The 21,324-nt window shown below is 38.6% G+C and overlaps 1 protein-coding gene across 38 annotated transcripts in view; it reads left to right on the top strand.

The window, feature by feature from the left end:
• LOC129567042 (myb-like protein AA) overlaps positions 1-21,324 on the top strand; it is a 189,433-nt gene that overhangs the window by 148,742 nt on the left and 19,367 nt on the right. For all 38 annotated transcript variants that reach the window (XM_055443564.1, XM_055443560.1, XM_055443558.1 and 35 more), the window contains 3 exons: positions 20,001-20,184; positions 20,290-20,433; positions 20,507-20,665. In XM_055443564.1, coding sequence (XP_055299539.1) covers positions 20,001-20,184; positions 20,290-20,433; positions 20,507-20,665 — 487 coding nt within the window. The remainder of the gene's footprint in view (positions 1-20,000; positions 20,185-20,289; positions 20,434-20,506; positions 20,666-21,324) is intronic.

Genomic DNA, 21,324 nt, shown 5'->3' with positions numbered 1-21,324 from the left:
AATCGTGCCAGCAAGCCAGCCAGCCCAGCACAACCGTATACTCCTCGGCACGAGCTCACATTTTGCAAAACATTATCGAACATGTTTATTGTATTCAAATTGCGCTCGCTGTCGTCTCGATAGAGAGAGACGGCACACGATGGATGGCATTTGAATTGTTTCGCCAGCTTGTGATTCTCTCCAATGCAAATTATGCAATTGAAATGGCTCATTTCCACTACGGTTGTGTTCTGTGTGTGTGTGTGTCATGCGATCTGGTCAATTCTTTCGGTCGAAAACTCCGTCGCAATTTTGCCGTCCATTTTATGCAATGTGCAACGAACATGCAAAACTTATTTTCGTGAAAGCCAAAACAACATTGCAAACATAATATAATTGTCATTGTCGTGAATATGAAACTCAAACTTTTGACATCGCGCACAAACACAAATTGCAGCACATAATTTCCAATGCACGACAAACACAAAACACGGGCACATACAACAATTTACGTTTATGTGCGCGGTCGCGCGTCATACGGCCTTGATGACAACACCGAAACAAAAACATCATCGTGAATTAACCACCGAAAATTATGCATTCGTACCCATTTTCGACGCGATTTATTTACATACAAAACAATGGCGTATTCAATTTTGACCGAATGGCAAGCGCAACCAGCACAGTGCAATATTTCGGTCACCTAATGCACACAGATGATATAATAGCAGTGAGTCTTGCTTTTGCAAATGAATTGGCTAATGCAAAAATAGGAATCGGATGTTCTTTTCTTCGGGAAATCGAGTGTTCGCATTCGCCGTGTGTCGCACACAATCAAATCAAAATGGAAATGGATTTTCTTTGTCGAATTAGAAATGACAACGAGCATCGGGTTGCGACCTCATTCCGTCGAATCTGATTTGTCACAACAGTTGATTTGATACCAGAAAGATCCATTTGAATTTCCGATGACGAGCTGTTCCACTGTTTGTACTGGAACTCGATTGTGTCTCTTTGTTCAGGGAGCCAACACTTTTCTAACCGAACGGAATTCAAATTGAAACGAACGAATTAAAAGCAAGACAAGACGGGGACAAATCTCTTTGACAATGTCAATGGCTCTTTTGATTTTGGTAATAAAAGCGACATGCATAACGTTCTATAAAGAAAATAGAGACACTTTGCCATCAAATATAAATCTCCAAAGACAACAGACGCTCATAATTTTTGTCGTCGATGCACCATTTCAACTTTGAAATAAAAACACGATCGATGTTCACGACGCAGCATCTTATCGCTTGCTGCAACAATTTCACAGTGATTTGAAAAAAAATAGCGTCACGAAGAAACCAAGGAAAAAAGTCGAAGCAAGCAACGAAAAAGATTCAGAAATGCGCAAATAAAAAAGACGATGAATGTAAAAGAGCAGCAATGAATTTATGCACAAACAACAAATTGTTCATGTTCACATTATCCACATGCGTTGCCATAACAAGCGAATGCGAATGGTTTTGCTCCTAGAACCGTAATAAATCCGGTGTCAGAGGGAGTGAATAAATTTCCCGAAAAAATGAATATCATTCCAAATTTGGTTTAAACAAGACATATGTCGAAGCTGAAATTGGCTAATTAAAAACAGTACAGTTTATTTCGATCGTGCACTGTCGGTGGTCAGGCAAATGCATCGAATGTTTATTTATATTTGTACGGTGGACAATACTCAATATCGAATAAATCAATAAATAGCGAATAAAAATGGAATAAATCCATAAATGGCCGAGCTGGCGATCACAATTAAAAGCGATAGTTTGTGCGGTTGATTTGAATTATGGTCACTTTGTGTCTTGAACTTCCAAATTCATCGCCATTTCGAATTTATTCGAAGTCAATCGTGACTAATTGTGTTGCAACGACGCGCATTCATCTCGAGGGTTTGGTGTGTGTGTGTGTATGCTTGGGTTGAATGCTCATTAACGCATAGTTCACAGTCACATCCGACCGAGTGAGCGGCCAATATCGGTTGGCATGTGTATTAGCGCACGTTAATATTTAATTATTATTGGCCACTTTGACGATATCCGATGAGAAGTCAAGATACGCAACTAATTAAATTCGTTAACTTTATTTCTGATTAATTGGTCATTTTCAAAAGTGATAATTTTCTGTTTTGTTTCGTTTGAATGAATCGAGAGAACGGTTTGGGTTCGGGACTTGTTCAGCTGCCAATTCAAATTGAACAATTGCGAATTGCGCATAGAAGATTCCGCGTTGTTTCGCACATTTGAATGAAAAAAAATTGCAATTTATGTGGTTAATAATTTGTTTTATTGCTTCGACGACGCTAAATATCGGAATAGCTGCACATTCGCGGCACAGCGAGAGAGTCAGAGAATAGCTCCGTTTACGATCGGTTTGTGTGTGTTTGTACATGTATAAAATAGAATAATTTATTGTCAATTGCAAATATTCCCGCTAAATGTTTATTATTTCGCTATTTTGTGCAACGTCAATGGGAAATGGCAACAAGAACCGAAAACGCGCGTATTCAAACAACGGCGCTGCAACGTTGTTTTATGGGCTACGCGCCCATCAAGATATATAGCGGAACTATAAAAATGGAAATAATTTCCTCGACTCTTTATTTGCGCTGCTTTTGGCATGTGTGAGTTTGTGAGCTATCTGTGGTGAAGTACAGTACTTCAAGTAACTCGGTTGCGGTTCTAAAGAAAATAGCCATGCGTCGGTTGTTTCATTTTTCGATTTGAGTGTGATTTCTATTCCAGTTCTCTCTCGCACATTTTTTTTTCTCGGTTGTTGTTAATGTTGTTTAACGGCCGCTCTTATTGCCGCAATATTTATATTCGACATAAAATTTCATCTTTTTTGCATTCACGCATGTTGTCAACCAGTCGCGCTAACGTATCTCCAATGGCTGATACTACAACACAACCGTTTTGAATCTAATTTGAAAGTCGAGCGATTTTTCTATTTATTTTCGCCTGGGAAAATTCACATCTCTCTCTCTCTCTCTGTCTCTCGTCAAAGTTTTCTCATCCTCTTTTGTCGTTTTTCGTTTGTTGAATCAATGATGTTGACTCAAGGATTAAATTTCGTTATCATTTATCAAAAGAAATGAGCTTTGTTTATATATACACACACACACACACACAAACCCGTGCGCGATGTTGCAGCAAGATGGCCTTGCACACATAACCGTTACCTGTAATGCATGCGATCCGCATTTAATGCAACAATTTATATTCATGCGAACCATGAATGCAACGAAAATGCTATTTCCCCAAACTCTAATCAGTCCATTAAGTTGGCTGAATTTTCAATGATGCTCTCTCTCTCTCTCTCTCTCTCTCTCTCTCTCTCTCTCTCTCTCTCTCAAAAAATGCAGTCGACGAAAAATGGAAACACCGAAAACAGTTGTTGCATTTTCGGAGCGGGAAAAAAACCTTGGAAAATCTCTTTTCCGTTAATTTTGTTTGCTCTGCGAGTCTTTTTTTTGTTTCTTCACTTCTTTTCTGGCGCAGAAAAAAACACCAGTTTGTGTCAGCTCAATAGTGCACGGTGTGTAGTGGGAAATCGATTAAAAGTGCTGAAACCGCAGGAATGAGCTTAAAAGCATACGTGTAAATTATGCACCAACTAATTTTCATATTAAATCAAATATTTACTATATGCAAGATTGTGCTGCCACCAGCACGTTTCACAATCCAATTTCATCAAGTCGACATGCACACGGCGACACGACTAAAGAGCTTTTCGACGATCTCTTTCACTCCTTTTTACCTCGATTTTCAATCTCTTTTACCTTTCTGTCGCTCTCTTACTCTCGCCATCTCGATGCATGGGTCGATTGTCATTCTCCTCTTACATATTTTGCGTCTACCTCGCACACACACACACACACACATTTTTGCATTTTACCGAGAACTTAGCACTCGCACTAAAAGTGTTCAACATCCGTGCGCAAACAATTTTGTCGTTGATGTTGTTGTTGCGTGTATTTACTCAATACAATCTTTCTACCGTTTCCTTCCTGCGGATATTGGAATAAACGAAGTGTGATGGCGGAGAGCATGTTTTTGATCCCTTTTCGTCTCGTTCTCTCACACACACACACACACGCTCCCTGAGAAAAGGAGACTCTTTAACATGGTTCTTGCGTGTGCAATTTCATGTTAAAAATCTTCGTGTTTCTATTGGAAAATGAAAGGAAAATGGATGAACGTAATAAGTATGGAAGAAGTTGAAACACAAACTAAAAAGCGCTTCGGAAAGCCGATATTCTTTGCTCTGTGCAGAGAAAAAAGTCAAATGGAATTATCTGCTTGTTTGAAAGCTTTCGTCAATATCGACAAAAGGTTGTGTGTGTGTGTGAGTGTGTTGGTGAAGGCACCACTTTTGCGTCGGTAGTCGCTAAATGAAAGTGTTTTGTGTCAGTTTCCATCTATGTTCCATCCATCCATCCCAAGCACCCATAGTTTCTGGCACAAAACGGACGCCAAATTGAAAGTTTCACAAGCAACGGCAAACAAATCAGTGGCAGCTAAACACCGTTCCTCGCTCCGAAGATTAAAAAAGATAAAGCAAATGAATGAAGAAAGAAGCACTTTCGAGGATTTCACAGAGTGGAATCCCACCTGTTCCTATTTCAAACGCATGGAGAAACAGAAAAAAAACGCAAACGAAAGAACAAGTGCATATAATTTTGCTTCGACTCATTTTGCACATACCTCTTGGTCTGCTGTGTGCTTCGCACGCATTGCTTGTTGTCAGGAACGAAAGGATACGACAGAAGGAGGAAAAAAACCGAAGAAGAAAACGAAATGTTTTTAATTAAGTTGTTCATCAAAGCTTTAATTCGTTGCGAAAAGCGAACGAGAGAAAGCCATTAATGAGATCTGGTGCCAGTGGCAACGAATATTTCATTTTTATTACGCACCTCGTTCTTGTCTCAAAAACCATTAATGAGGCGAAAATCTTCGGAACATTTTCAAGAAAAACGCAATTCCGCCCGCCCAAAAATGAACAACTTTTGAATAACTTGAAACCAATTTGTTCGGTGTTCACCCCGTCTCTCGATCGCTGAACTCAAGTTTTCACCGTTTCGAAATGATTTATTTGCCGATTTATTCGCAACGATTTCGATGATCCGACAAAGTTGTTTTGTTCGACAGAGAGACAAAAAGTGATTAGAAGTTGTTAATTCTACGACGAAAAACACGCGGAGACATTACACTTTTCACTTAAAACACACGAAAAACGCAATCGGAACCAAGTTTTTCCTCTTTGCTTGCCCGTGCAGTTGTTGTCTGGTTAAATGTGACAAAGTTTTTTTCGGGGATGTTTTTTTCCATATCATAAAAACGTCCAAATGAACATGGTTTTGCTTGTACGATATCGTAGTGACGAGCATACACGTCAGCTTGATAGGCGATAAATGTGAGTTTTATTAATATTGCGTCGTAATGAGTTTTCTCTTTTGCTAAGTTACAGACCTTTTTCTATCACTCTCTTTGTCTCTCTCGCTCTTTCTCTCTCTCTCTCTCTCTTTTGCTCCGTTAAACGGATGATTGCTGTGTGCAATTGAAGATTGCCACCAAAATAAAATCTGGACAAAATCTCATTTACGCAATAGCGCAGCTGTACAAATGAGTTTCAATGCAATGTTTTCACCCTCTTTCTTGCCTCACATTTCTTCGGTAATCGTGTCTCCAACCAGCCAAATTGTAATCTTGCAAAAAGAATGTAATTTTGGCCAAATATTAATTTGGTTCTGTTTTGTTCCGTGCCATACACAATATTGCCATTGACAAATTGTATATCAGCCGAAAATGAGCAAATGTGTTGGCGTCGCATTTACTCGGTTTTAAACAGCCATTTTCCCATTTCGAGGCAACGGGCGCGATTACTCAATTTCATATATAGAAAAATACATCAGAATGAACTGTTCTACATTTTTATTTCAATGTTTACACATTTTATTATCGCTTTCTTTCTTCTGGAACCGTTTTGTATTTTGGTTTTATTGTTTTGCTCGTTCTTTTTCTTCGATTCTTTCGGTGGGTGCTCACGATCACGCTCGATGTATGTTATCATTTGTATGTAGTGCTGATGCGAATTTTAAAATTTATTTTATTGTTGTGTGCCACGCCGAAAAACAACAACGAACCACAACGGAAAAAAAAGACAAGCGGAAAAAACACAATGTTGAATTGTAATTAAAACTGAGTAGTGCATCAATGCCATCTGTACAATGTTTTTATTTTTGTCTTTGGTGGAATATGTGTGCTACACGCGCGTTATCGTCTTATATGCATAACCTACATAAAATCCACCGAATTTTTTTTTTTGTTATCACAAGCGAGAGAGCGAAAAAAGGTAGCGAAATTAATGGCAAAGTCGAAAATTGAATAAAAAATGAAGCAGAACATCAGACAGATGGAAGTGTCTTGTGTGTAATAATTAAAAGGCATTATTCTACTGTCGATATCACCTCAACGCCCGCATATAGAACCAATTTTACGTATCACATCATTATCTTGACGCATCGTGAGCGAACGCGAGCGTGCAAGCGAGCGCATAAAGTACTAAAACACCAAAATGACGTAGTGCAAATGAATAAAGCAATTGTCGTATCGGGTGGTTTGTCAGTGAGAGAGACAGAGGGAATGGAATTTAGTGCGTGTATAGACATTAATTTAATGCGAAAATTTAAAGCCAAATGTATTTGATGTGCGGTGGGTTTATTTTTGGTGTTGCTTGCTCAATGCCTTGTGTGTGTATTTATTATCATGTGATTCATGACGGTTCGCCAGCACGCTTGACGCTTTTTATGCTGTGCGATTTGATTTCCCTTTTTTCGCATTTTGTAGGTGGCCGAGGTATTGGGTGTTTGAATTGCGCGCCCGTTTCGAATTACCATTGTTTTTATTACTCGTTATCACCAGCGTGTTGTAGAATTTATTTCCATTGATAGAAATCGTTTTCGTGTTTTATCTACGTAATTTACTATTCTTGACCTTTAATTTGCCGTTGTAAAGCATATTTCTTCCGTCCGTATTTCAGTTTCATCTGCAGCGAATTAAAAATAAATCATTTTAAATTATCAGCCTTTGCTCCGTCGCATCGGCTAATTTATGCATTCGAGTGTCATCAATTATGTAAAGCTTCTTCTATAAGTCAAATGAAAAGTGAAAGAAAGTGCTGCTGCTGCTGCCGCGTCGTATTTTCAATATGATAGCGCGCACAATGATCGCGCAGGCATTTCACATTCACTTTCGTCAATCACTTTTTCTCACCGTAAAAATATCAATCGCCAGCCGACGACGTCGTCAATTTCACTATCGTACGAATGAAACTATATTAAGGGCGATTCACGTGTCTTCGTATTTAGAAAAATTAATTGTGCATATCGATACGAAATGTTGTCGAAAGAACACGCTCACACATTTATTACACGGCTGGCATGAGTAGTTTTGTCATTTCATTAAAAAACCAAATAAAATTCGCCAATTACTAATTAATAGTAATTTGCACGAAATTAAGTGAGAAACAAATAAAAACATGCAAACACGGTGAGTCAAGTGAATTTGGTGTATGTACGTTTTGGCTCTCGCATTTTTTGTTTTCTTCTCTCTTTTTTTGCTGCTTTGAAACAACGCGGCTGTAAAAAGCCACACACAACACTCGCTCGCGCGCCACGATATATTTGTATGTATCTGCAAAGTGACCCACTTTACATTCATCATTGACCTGATTTAAAAAAAAAAATATTCTTTTTTTGCACGAAACACGCATACGATAGCTTTTGGATTTGCGCGACGTCGACGACTATACGCGATATACACTCAACCATCATAATTTTTTTTTCGTTTGTGGATTTTCTCATTTCCTTCCATGTGTCTGTATCGATCGCCATGCATATTGCTCATTAATTCACTTTGTTATTTTCGTGCAGTCGTCGTCATCGTCGCCGTCATTGCTCCCATCGCTGCCATCGATTATGTTATGCAGCTCGGACGAGACAGTAAGCGAACGAACGAAAAATAAAAGTGATAGTGAAATTGAGAGTGGGCAATATTTGAATTTAGCGGTGATTCAGGTGTGTTTTGTAATCGATATATGCAATCAAAATGATCAAGCGCACGCAAATTGAAATTTGATTGAATTTCATCATGTGATGAAAGCGTTGAATGGATTATGACTGTGTGAATGAGTGTCCACATTGCGGGTTCGAAAATAGAAATGTTGTAATGAAAATCAACGGAACGGAACAAAAAATATTGATGAAAATAAGAAAGGAAAGAAAAAAATTGAAAATAAAATTATCCACCGATGTTCTCGATTCCGACAAAAGTCATCAAAATTTCATGTCAATATCAACTTTTAATTGAATTCATTAAACGAATCGAAAAACTTGGATGGGAAAAACCCCCACGTCACATTACAATTAAATGAACAAATCAGCTGTTTATGTGTGTGTTTGTGTCTCTGTGTGTGTGATTCCGCTTCGTTCGGATTAAATTGTGATTTTTCTTTATAAATGCCAGTGCGAAGGAAGGCAGGCGAGCGAACAACAGCAGTGATTCGGAAATAAGGCAACAATAACAACACACGTAAACGGAAAACGAATTGCTTGCAGTTGCAACTACACGCGTGCAATTTTTGAGAATTTCTGTTCTCGTCGAACAAAAAAAAAAGAACAGATTCACAACAACAAAGGTGCACAAAAACAAAGTGCACGACACGAAGAAAAACGATCAAACAGCAAAAATGGAATGAGAATGAAAAACGCGCGGCTTGCTTTAGCACTGACTTTAATTACGTTTGTAATTTTTATCGTTTATGATCATTTTTCGCGCGACACAACGCCACTATTTAAGTTTGCTGCTGCTGCTGCTTCCCTTGTGTCGCTTCGTGTTCGGAATATGCGAGTTAATGTGATTTGAAATACGTTTCATTTCATTTTTTTTTGTTCTATCGTCGTGGAAAATTGGGAAACATTAAATTCACATTACGAAATGATTTCGGATACAATTTTCTGGTCATAAAAATGTTTGGCATTGTTCTTTGCTGCGTTGTTTACATGTTAACTGGCAGTGTACCTGTACATGTTCTCGTAGCAGCAAAAAATGTATTTTAACCGACACAACGAACGATGATGTTCACATCCAAGAGAGACAATGGGCGGCACATAGTGCTAGTCGCTCGCAGTTGATATTGAGTCGGATTAAACAATTAAAAGAATCGAAAGAGATAAAAGAAGCCTTAGGGAGTGCTGACGATGACGCAAAAACTCGATCCAATTCACGAGCTGCATTGTGTGTGTGTGTGCGGTGTGCGCAGCTCATTGTTATGCATCCGAAGTGCATCTCAATTCTCGGTATAAACAATTCAGGATATGCATTCGAACATTTGGTACATGCTTAGCATGCAATATTGCCCATTGACAAATGCGATTTCGAATTTTGCGAATGCTCACACAATATTTGCCTTTTTGATGTGTACCGCTTGGTTTGTTTAGCTGAATGCGGTGACTTATCAATTCCATAGCCTTGCATGTGGATGAATATCATAAATGCAAATGTTTGCCCAAATTATATTGACGATGCACATGAACGAAGCATTGATGATATCCACTGCAGAGTGATTCCATTGTTCACAGAACCAGCAGCAGCAGCAGCACCAGCTTTGATGGGATTTTACGTGTAACATTAACACAATGCTGCACATACGTTCATAATGATGATGATGTCGTGTATGTACGCGAGCGTTACCCACCGAACACAGAAGAAAACACGAATCCAAATGCTGTGTGTGTGTGTGTCAAAGAGAGTGAGAATGTGTAAAATGGAGATGGGTGCATCATAACTGTTCAATTCCATTGGTACAAAATAATACTGACACAAAGAGAGAAAAAAAGCACGACAACAACAAGATGCGTTCGCGAGTGTGCTGCACACAAAGGTTCCCATAATCTCTAACATAATTTCGCGTTACATGTGCCAAGTGCAGCTGAGGAACAAATGCGACAAAATAAAAGAGATGCGAAAAAAACGCACACACGATGTGCATCTAATGTAAAAAGAGAGAGAGAGAGAGAAAAAAATGAAATAGCGAAAGCGTATTGCATCTCTACTGGGGCATACACGGCTGTGCGTTCATCACTTTGAACATGTAACTGCATAACTGTACAAATACGGTGTGTGTGTTTTTTTTGCGTCGTTTTGTTACCTTGTTTGTTGTTCGTACTTCTTGTTTGCTACTGTTGCAGTTGTTGTTGTTGTTGTTGTCGATGTTGCTGCTAAGCTGCTATACAAGTCAATAGATTATTCGATCACTGAGAGTTTGGCGTTTTATACGAAGCACAGCGCGTTCGCGTTCGCGGTCGCGCACATACACTCATTCATTCGCTCGACTTGTGAATTCTAAAGCATGCAAGTTAATGGCTGTGTGTTTGGCAATGCAAATATTTGCTGTGCATAACGAACAGTGGAAGGAGTATGGAGTACGATGTGTGGATATGTGAGTGAGCGCACGCTTATGGAAAAATGCATGACGACAATGAAATTAAGTGCAAGTGCAAGTTGTATAATCATGAACATTGGCTGCGACATATACCGTTCCATACACTCCGCATATTATTCAATGTTGGAACCATTAAAAGTCTCTGTGATACGCGTGCATGTATACGGTATATGCCATGTCGACGACGTGGGCACATACACACAGTACTTTATATCTCATATATCAAAATATTTATTCGTGCCTTTAAGCTCTCTAACGAATATCATTCGCAAATATTTTTGTTCTCTTTCTCGTTGTGTGTGTGTATGTGTGTGTGTGTTTGAATGGCATGTTCAGACCCTGCTGTGCGAATGCTTTTCAAACAACACACATAGCCAATTGAACGGCACTGTCAAAACATAAATTCCGGATGAAATCACAAAATAAGGCCGAGAGAGAGAGAGAGAGAGAGAGAGAAAGACTGAGCTAAAGGACTGAATGCGGAGCATTTGGCATTTTTGTGTGCTGCGTCATGCAAGCGTAATATTGCATTGGCAAATCGAAATGAAAAACACTGTTTTCGACCAACTAGAACATATTCCCGTCGTCCGCATGGAGTTTTTGCAGCTGAAGAAACCGCACGAAACGAAAATCGATTTACACAAAAGACTCACTGTAATATAAAGGAGCAGCAGCATATGTAAAACAAATATTTGCCATTGTGCGCTCATTTAATCGCACTGTCGTTTCACATGTGCTATGGACGGTTTAAAAAGTGTAAATTTATGTAAATCGTGCACGCAGCATCATCAATGCCATTCACACACACACACACACACATATGAAAAGAGGGAAAATCGCTTTGACAAATCGCTGAAACCCTTCGTGTTGCATTCATTCGAGATTTTGCCATGTAAATTACAATTCTCTCTCACTATTCAGTATTTTGTGCCAAAGTGCTTTTTCCACAGTAACACACTCACATACCCATAACATGATATCTCAAACGGAATTGCATTGAAAATGACTACGCACAAAGTCAAACAACAGAAAAGATGTTTCTTTTCAACAACAACAACAACAGAAAATTGCGCGGTATGGAAGTGAATTTGTTTGCAACGTGCTACGTTGGCCGTAAAAATTTGTCGTTCCCACTCTTTTCACTCTTTTTCCACTTTTTATGTGTATTCATGCTCATAGCCACTTACGAATTTCCGCCACAGCGTCCAAGTGCATACGTGCATTCGGTATAAACGGCTTTTGTGTCGATGCATCGAAAAAGCGCAACCGAACATTGGGAAAAATGTGCACACACAAAAATCGGGTACAGTCGAATCCCGTATGCCGACTCGGAATCGCTTTGTCTGTGTGTGTTTGTTAAAGCTGTTCGAAACTGAAACGATTTTGAAACGGACGAGCCACGGATATTGAAAACCCAATACACACATATACGCTGACGAATCGACAACAAAAATCATTTGACGTTTGCGTGGCATAGACGGAATATAGAGCGAGAAGGAAAGATAGAGCCATTGCATATGCTGCGCACTGTGTGTGTGTGTGCAACGTCGCAATAGCGAAAAAATTGAGGCCAGTGGGTCAGAGTCGAGCCGAACTTATAAGCTAGAATCTGGGGTAAGGCTAATGCAAAAAGTGCACCATATATACACTGTGTGCAGCAGCAGCAGCAGCAGTAGCAGCAAGCGCATACACAACAGCCACACGACGATGTAACTCTTTGCTTGAAAGCCAAACACATACTTGTGCTCATCGTTGGCAACTAAGCACAAAAACACACACATACGAACACCATCTCAAACCACTCTCTCAAATTGAATTAAAATTCGTGTGTGTTTTTTTGTTGGCTCGTTTATTCGTTATTTCCATTATTCTCTCGTATTTTCGTTGGTCGGTTTGGTTTCGTGCTGCGAACACATACACACACACACACACGCATACACAAAAGCACACTAAATGCAAGCAACCCAACATACGGCAAGTAATAATAGCATTTTACGAAAATAAATTGAACATGCAATGCAATATCACATGTAATACAAATACGATGAAAACATCAAACCGAATAATGCTTGTAATGCAATATCCATGCCATTGTGTTGTTGCAGTTTCTCTCTTTCCCTTGCATTTATAACGTATTCAATTGGTTTTTTATAATACGCTTTTATGCATGTTTTTAATGCGATCGTTCGTTCGTTTGGTTCGTTGTGGTTGTGTGTGGTTCGACAGCAAGACCGAACGTTGTGCCGTCGCGGTGAGTAAGTGAGTGAGTATGGTGAATAGTTTTCGTGAGGTTTTATGATTGAAAACTTTGCAAATTTGCCATGGGTATACGCCTACTGTTCTCTCGGCACAATGGCAATAAATTGCTTTTTGAATGAACGGCGACAGCGGCTGCAACGACGTACGAACGGTGCACACACAGCGACGGGACGGACTGCATTCGAAATGAAATTGAAATTGAATTGATGGCGCGCACGCGAAAGACGAAGATGGATGAAAACAATGCGGTGTATCAGTTTGGTGTATGAAGCGTTAAACAAATCACTAAAGGCTTCTTTTTTCGATGCATTTTCCACTTGAAATACAGTTCTCTCTCGCTTTTTAATCACTATTGCCTCCTCACCTTCGCGCGAGCTCAGCCACCGTGGCATTGCCGTTGTTTATTCGCAGCGCAACAACGGGGCAAACACAATATATCCGCGTAATACAATGCATATTGAACATGAATAGATGCACAATGTCGTGGAAACGTTTCACTTTTCAATGGCTCTCACGTTCTCAACCTCCCTCTCTCTCTGCCTCTCACTTCGTTCTCGCTCTCTTTCTCTCGCCCACTTCACTCTCTCGCTCGCCTCAATATCACCCGAGAAACAAATAAAACGGACCGACCGTACACACATTCTTCAACGAATGGTTTTAATAAAAATCCGGTGCAATTGAATTTCCGCTCAGTCGGTTCTTGTATTATGAAATCAATTGAACAAGCACAACCGAGAGAAAGAAAAACGAACGAAAGAAAAAGCGAACAAAAAAAATGGGGGTAAATGCATTGTGAATTTGCGTAGGTCATGGTGCACTTAAAATGGGTCATATTGCGTGAGCGTGCACACACATTATGATTTTTTTCAGTATGAGCGAGTGTGTGTGTGTGTGTGTGTGTGTGCGGAAAAAACGAACCGAAGTCGGAAAATCGTGTTGTTTTAATGATTTCAAATACGATCTTTTCTCTGCTGTCAGTCAGTTAATCCGATGTTTATACGAATCACATTTCACAAAGCAATGTAACTCGCTGCGTTTTCAATATAGATTCATCTTTGTTTATGACTTCATTTTTATTTGTCGTACACATTGTGCGGCTGCTGCTGCTGCTGCTGCTACACACCTACGTCATATGAAAGCGTTCGACTACCGTAACAGCAATTTCATCTCATTTATAGTTGCAGCTGTTTTCATCTGCCGTATATTCAAATTGACGATTTTTTTCCTCTCAATTGCCAATTTTTTTTCTTCTCCTCAAACATGATATTTCATTACAAAAAACAAGCGATTTTGTTCGTCGTCTTTTTTTCACTTAATTGTCTTCATCTTTTATCTCGTTGCTCTCGCTTTCGTTACACTTGTCAATGTTAAAAGAACAATATACTGTTTAGTTGGTGGTGTATTATCTATTTCGCTCTTTCTTTATCGTGTTACATTTTCTCTTCATTCAATTTAGTTCGCTTTTGTCGTGTGCGCTTTCAATTCTTGTTCCAAAATAAATATAAAAGATAAAATAGAGTGAGTAATGAAATAGCTCATCGTTGGCGTTACTTCATCGACGGAGCCAGCGCAACGAAAAAAAAAAACACACACACACAAAACCCAACTAAAAAGGAAAAAGGCATTACAAAAAAGGTGCTCTCTTGCGCTCATCCACATTTTACATTGTGCAAAAATTGTATTTGGGTCATGTTTCGATCGTTGTTGCTTCTCTATTTTCACTCGCTCTCTCTCTCTCTCTCTCTCTCTCTCTCTCTCTCTCTCTCTCTCTCTCTCTCTCTCTCTCTCTCTCTCTCTCTCTCTCTTTGTCTACATCTCGCTCGTTCATTTGTGGTTGTCATCTTTTTTAAGTAATTTACGATGACGACAAACTAACGAATAGCGCAATCCGTAATTCAATGCTTTTGTTTTTAAATTAAATATTATTTCCACTCGAACGAAACTATTTACTCTTGCTTTCATTGCGGTGTTTTTAGTTTTAGTTTCCATTTTTGAAAGCATTCAAAATTAATAATGAATTTCATTGAAAGCGAAAATATTTTCTTTCGTTGTTTTTAAAAATGTACGACGGACGGGTGGTACGTCATACGATGAAGAAAAATGAGACAAAGAGCGAGAAAGAAAAAAAAACTATAACGAATCTGCGTGTGTTTTGTGCCAACGGGTGAAACTCGAGCGCTAAAAGCACTTTTCTAACGAGTCGAAAGTGGAAGAGAGAGAGAGAGAGAGAGTGAGAGAGAGCGCCATCATTTCTTTTTCCATCACACGCTGACAAAAGATGATGATACAAATTGATACTATTGTTTAAATAAGTGTAACAGAATTATCAGTGTAAATATTTGTCGAAATGCGCGAGCGTTGATGTGATTTTGTGTGCAGTGTGTTCAACAATACAATGTGCGCGCGAGAGAATCATCAAGCTTGTATATCAATTTGGATTTATGTTCCTTCACTTTGTGCGTTGCAAGAAGCGTAAACAAGTTTCAAATGTGATATGAAATGAAAACAGCAGAAAAAATATAGCGCAAAACATCGAAAGCGATTGCAATCAAATACACAGAGACAGAGAGAGAATGAAAGAAAAAAATTATAAAATACAATTAAATCTCAATTAAATTGGATGCAATAAAAAAAATGTGTACATTGCAAACAACAGGCAACAACAACAACAACAACAGCACAGTGCGAATCGAGTTAACGATAGAGATATAAAAATAATAATAACGATTTAATGCTTTCGCTTTCGATTTCGATTGAGTTGGAATTGGAAAAGTGCGACGTGTTGCAGCGCGCAATGCATCGCTCGCGTCTCGGTATTATGTCAGTGAAGCCGATATTGCATTCATTCGATCGCTCACTCGCTTGCATTCATTTTACTCGTCTGAATGTGAAATGTGTGGCACTGAGCGCGGCCGACTGAGCGCGGCCAAATTCGTATCGGAAACTTGATCAAAGCGAATGACTAATAAGTGAAGAGAGACGCCCGACACCAAAACATACTGACAATAACTTTCACGATCAACAATACACAATCTAATTACAAACTAATCGCATGTGGCGTTTTCGCTTAGCAGAAAATAAAAATTAAACCTGGCATTGGTAATGAATACATAACAGCATTGCTGCTTCATTTTCTCTCACTCGCTCGCTTGCTCGGCGCCACAATCGGGCGGTTTGCGCCTGTGAAAGAAAGCTGCCAGATGAAAGTTTTCGATATTGTTCGTGCTCACATTTCCATCAACAGATGCATACACCGACAGCGAACGCTTGCTACGCTTTTGACTCATGTGCTTTCATTTGTGATTCACATACAGAGCGAAAGAAAAAATAAATTTGAGCGAAAAATAGCAATGCTGTTGAGTGACTTTCGATTTCATTAGATTTACAGCTGTATTGCGAAAATGAATAGATTCGCTTTTAATTGGGTCAAATGTTCTTCCTTCAATTTATCACAATGAAATTATCTCTCACACTCTTCGATCGCTGTTGTTTATCGGACATCTTTGATTTTGATTTGATGTTCCAATTTCCTCGATTGCAAAATGTGTTTACTAAATCTATATAGCGATCTAGTACCATTCCAATCAATTTAAACAATTCACGGGAAATTATGTGTGAAAAAACAATTATTATCGATACAAGACAATTAATTCGAACTTATCACTGTGTGTATTGTTGTTTTTGCTGCATTCACAAAACACTTGAGCATTTTTGAGTGCCTGCCACGCCACTCTCGCTCATTTTTCCACTTTATCTTGCTCCCTCGACAAACTGCATCATTCAAACAACACTCGAGTGGCTAAATGCTACGCACATTTTTTCTTTTAGCTGTAAACACTCGAGCATTTCAGCTTTTTTTACTGCCTTGAAAATGGTAGATTCGAAATTTTGTTTCTCATTTTTTCAAGTTTTTTTTTAATCCATACCATTTTTTCTACTTTCGTCTCTGTCTTCTTCAATTTATTCGTGAATTTTTTTACTGTTTTCCATTTTTTGCCATTTTGCGATTTTTTTTTCCAACGAATTTTCTTCATAAAATTCTGTTTGAAGAAGAAAAAAAATGCTTGTAACTATGCTGAGCTGATTCAGCACGAAAAGATAGAGAACCAAAAACAATTGCGTACATGAAACTTCTTGATCAACAGATGTTCAGCAGAACATTTTATTCAATCGAATCGAATTGAATCACCTGTAAATTTTTGAAACAGATCCATGAACACAAATGGAAAATGATTGAAATAATTGATAATTTCCATTGAGCTCACCATTTCTGGTGAATATGGGTACATAAATATTTCATCATTCTAGTCACTAGTGGCTTCATTGACCACAAGTTTGCTTACTTTTTGCAAATTCACTTTGAAATTGGTTCGCATACCCACTGCTGCGTCGAGCTGATGGCAATTTCAAAAAGAGTTTGAAAAAATGTACATATTTTCTAAATCGCCTGTAAAGAATGGCGATTCACGATGAAACATATGTGAAGCTGAAGAATTTCAGAAGTAGCGAGCGCTGTGTTTTCCCATTGTGACATTGGCATGTGGAGATTAAACAGCGTTTAAGATTAATAAAAGTGCCACAGTAATGTGTAATTTAAGTTGCAACTGATACATATGTATTCCGTGTGCGTGCATTATTATTATCCAGTATTAGTGGAATTCGTTGTTGAGCAGAGAAGTTTGTTTATCATTTTACACTTTATTTTGAAGACGAGGAAAGTATTGGTTCCATGAACATCTTTTCCATATGCCATCTTATTGAGACAGTCTGTAAAATATCATTATCCAATGGTATACGAGTTTCCCACTCGCAAAAGTACGTTTTATGAAGAGAACCACTTGTTCCGTCTTCGGATTAAGCCAATATTCTGGTGTTGCCATTTTCATAAGAATGTCTCGCTGCATTTATGTGTGAAACGTTGACGGCAATGAAATGCACAATTAAAACTCCGCTACATATCCATATTTGATGCGAGAATGAGCTCTTGCGTGCGCACTCACTAACTTGCGCTCAAGTGGAATGGCGAAAAGCCAACAACGACAAAGTTGAATGGCAGGTAATTTCATTTAATAGTTACTTATTATGCGCTCGACAAAGTGGCTTTAGCATAGTTTTCTCTTATCGTTTGCACATTAAAGTGCATAAAATCCGTCCACCACTGCCATCGATCCAATGCGAAGTTGCACAATAATTTATCAAGTCAAAGTTGTTCAAAAATGGAAAAGTTTGTTGCAACTGATAAAAGATTCACCAAATGTGATAGCACATCATGTCGCATTTTACAGCTCAAACTTTTGCAACTCGTGAGCAATATTTCATAGTGATATTTTCCTGAAGTATGGGGCAACAAAATACTAATTCTGATCTTAAGTGATCCTATTTGGTTTCATTCTAATGTTTATTCAATTTATGCGAATGGGATTGATTACAATTTGTTTATGATAATTGCTAGGTTGCTTCATCGACAACCAATTACGTGCACTTTTTACCGTTTCTCTCTCTCTCTCTCTCTCTCTCTCCTCTTTCCCTTGGCACCATCGCTCAATCTCGGGATGCCGAGATGCATTCTAAATTGCCATCGACGTAATTAAACGTTGGGTGGGTTAAATTGTTCGTCATCGCTATTCGAATGTGTCAAGCAGCAAATTTTATGGCTGAACGAATGAGAGATGCGTTGAGCTATGAAATGAAAGGAGCACTTGATTTATCTTTGTCACTTTTCAATCAGTCATTTGATTTGATTGGTCTGTTGCATTGATTACTCGAACGTGATGATTTTTATCAATATCATCGAGTTGCTGCTGCTGCTGCTGCTGCTGCTGCTGCTGTTGCGTATTTTTCGTGCTTCATTTGATGCACACTCGAAGTGCTCCAGCTTTTGGCTTCGTTGCATCTTGTACGGGACGTGGGGAACTAATTGAAATTCCCCGCACCGGATACGCAATTAGCATGGTCGACGCATCGATTCACTTGGAATTAATTTCAATATTTACTTTTAATTACTGCTGCGAGAGGAAAAAACCAAAACGGTTCGCAATCACGTCTCTCAGAATGTGACGGCATGGCGGCGCTGCTCTCATTTTCCAATGTCAAACGTATGCTGGTAGACCAAGTGACAAGTGGAAAAAAAAAGTCTCACTAGCTGGAAAAATGAACTCGGTTCGTTCGTTCGTTGCCAACCATTTTTAACAATGACATTGAGAAAAATTCCCTCGAAATTGTTCCACACACACACACACACACACCGAAAAACCAAAAATCACTTTCAATTGAACGCCGTGTTTTTTGTGAGCGATGTCTTTGCCAATTTCACTTGAGTGCTTGTTACTCTAATAGACGCCATTTATATCAATGAGTAATGTACAATGCTCTCCCTCACTCCGTGTGCGACAGAGACATTGAGCAGGAGACAACTGTACATGTGAGCTCTTGAAAATCTCGATTGCATGTGATTCGATTTGATGCGTCTGCAGGACAGGATTCAGATGCGTGGCCTTTTCTATTATTGTTTTAACTAATGTCAAATAGCCTAAGGTCATTTTAATCAAAGCGAATATGCTGCTTTGGCCGAGAAAGAGATTGAATTATGGAAATTAAGCTTTGGTGTGCATTCATTTGGTGAGATAAATGAGTGCAAAATATCTAAACAACTAATCATGCAGTGAAATAAATTAGAAAATAAATCAAACGCTGATTCATTTGACAATGGGCGAATAGCTTCAATGCGTTTTGTTGCTTCTAAATCAAGTGATCAACTTTTTTTTGACAGCCATAATTCCCGTTTCGTGGTTCCGTTCACTTTCTTCTCATTGTGTTTGGCTTCATATTTCAAATATGCATTAATCTGTTTGCCGGTCGGCGTTCTTTGTTTGCTCCGCGTACAATTACTCGATTTGTCTGACGCCGATGCTTTTTCGGTTCTATCAAAAGGAAGAAAAAAAAAGACTATCTGGTTGTGTGGTCATCAACACAAGAGAAACTCAAGACAATGACGCCTAAGTGTTGACACATTTTTATATGAAAATTTATTCACCCGCACGGTATCATGACCATATCAGCTATTATCTAATCAAATCTATACTTTTTGTGTTCAAGTGGCACACACACACATACACATCCACACCGAAAATATGTACATAAAATAAGATGTCAATTTCATCATCATAAAAAAGACGAACACCTAATTAATTGATATATCCTTTGTTTTATCTCTTTTGCAGGCTTGGGCCTTGTGAACTTCCACTTCCCGATCAGTGGCTATCGCATACATCAGCATCACATCTATCGCAACAGTCCATAAATCCGTTGTTGCTATCGCCACGTGCTGCTAATAACAATAATAATATCAACACAAACAACAACAATATAACGAATAACAACAATTTCAGCATACCGCAACAACAGGTATGTAAAATATATATAAGCAGTTAGAATCAATAAGTTGATTATAATTTATCATGTTATTTTAATGGGTAATTGAACTGAAAAAAAAAAAAACCAAATTTGCAGACACAAGTGCAACAACAATCACCGAATAATCAACAAATTAATCAGAATTCTTCGAATCAGACGAAAATAATGAACGCGGTCGCATCGGCAGTGGCATGTCCACCAGCTGCATCGAAAAAAATTCGAAGACGCCCAGAAAATAAGGTACGTCAAAATGCACATCCATCGTGTAATGCGAATACGAATTAATTTCGATTGCATTTTCTTCAATCCGCAGCCACAATCACAAATCAATAAGTGTAATAATGAAAAACGTCGACGCGAGCAAGAAAATGAATACATCGAACAATTGGGCGAATTTATTCACATTAATAAACGGGACATGAATGCTCCCAAACCCGACAAAGCAGCTATTTTAAATGAAGTTGTAAAACACGTAAGTACACGTCTTTTTTTTTCTGTTTTCAATTCGTTTTCGTGGATTCGGTGCAATTTTATGCACTGAAAATTCCATAAGCGTAAATCAAGCAAACATTTTCCCCGTTTTAACGCTGTCGTTGACGATGGCAGTTGAATCGATATGCGTGTGCTTCGAGGCTCACAAAGTAGTACATCGAAATCCAATTAATTAACTCAAACAATTTGGTACTGATGAAGTTTGCCGAATGGAAAAATTCGGTTTAATTTACTTCATTATGTGCGAGTGTTTATTATATTTTTCTCTTCGTTTTCATAAATATAATCCTTTTGGTAGCATACGCATTTCTCTGCCATAGGCTGGCGCCACTTTGATGGTGTGTTATTAAATACACGCATATTAAATTATATCTGGCTATTACGAGAAAAGACAATTGAATTTTTGTTCGAAACGGACCGGCTGCATGCACACAAAAATTGCCATTTCGACGGAAAATGAAATTGATAGCGTACAACTATTCGCTTTTACAGTCTGCCTGTCGTTTGCTATCACATTAATACGATCTTAATGAACATAATACGATTTTATACACATTTTTCGACTGTTTCGCAAGCAAGTCCGCTTCACAAAGGACATCTAAAAAACCATTTACAAAAGAAGCTTTCACTGAATACGCT

The sequence above is a fragment of the Sitodiplosis mosellana genome, unplaced genomic scaffold (assembly GCF_009176505.1).
Source record: "Sitodiplosis mosellana isolate CC-2019 unplaced genomic scaffold, AAFC_SMos_1.0 Smas_scaffold_5, whole genome shotgun sequence".
Taxonomy (NCBI): Eukaryota; Metazoa; Arthropoda; class Insecta; order Diptera; family Cecidomyiidae; genus Sitodiplosis; species Sitodiplosis mosellana.
The sequence above is the reverse complement of the archived record's forward strand: the minus strand, read 5'-3'. Positions and strand labels throughout refer to the sequence as shown.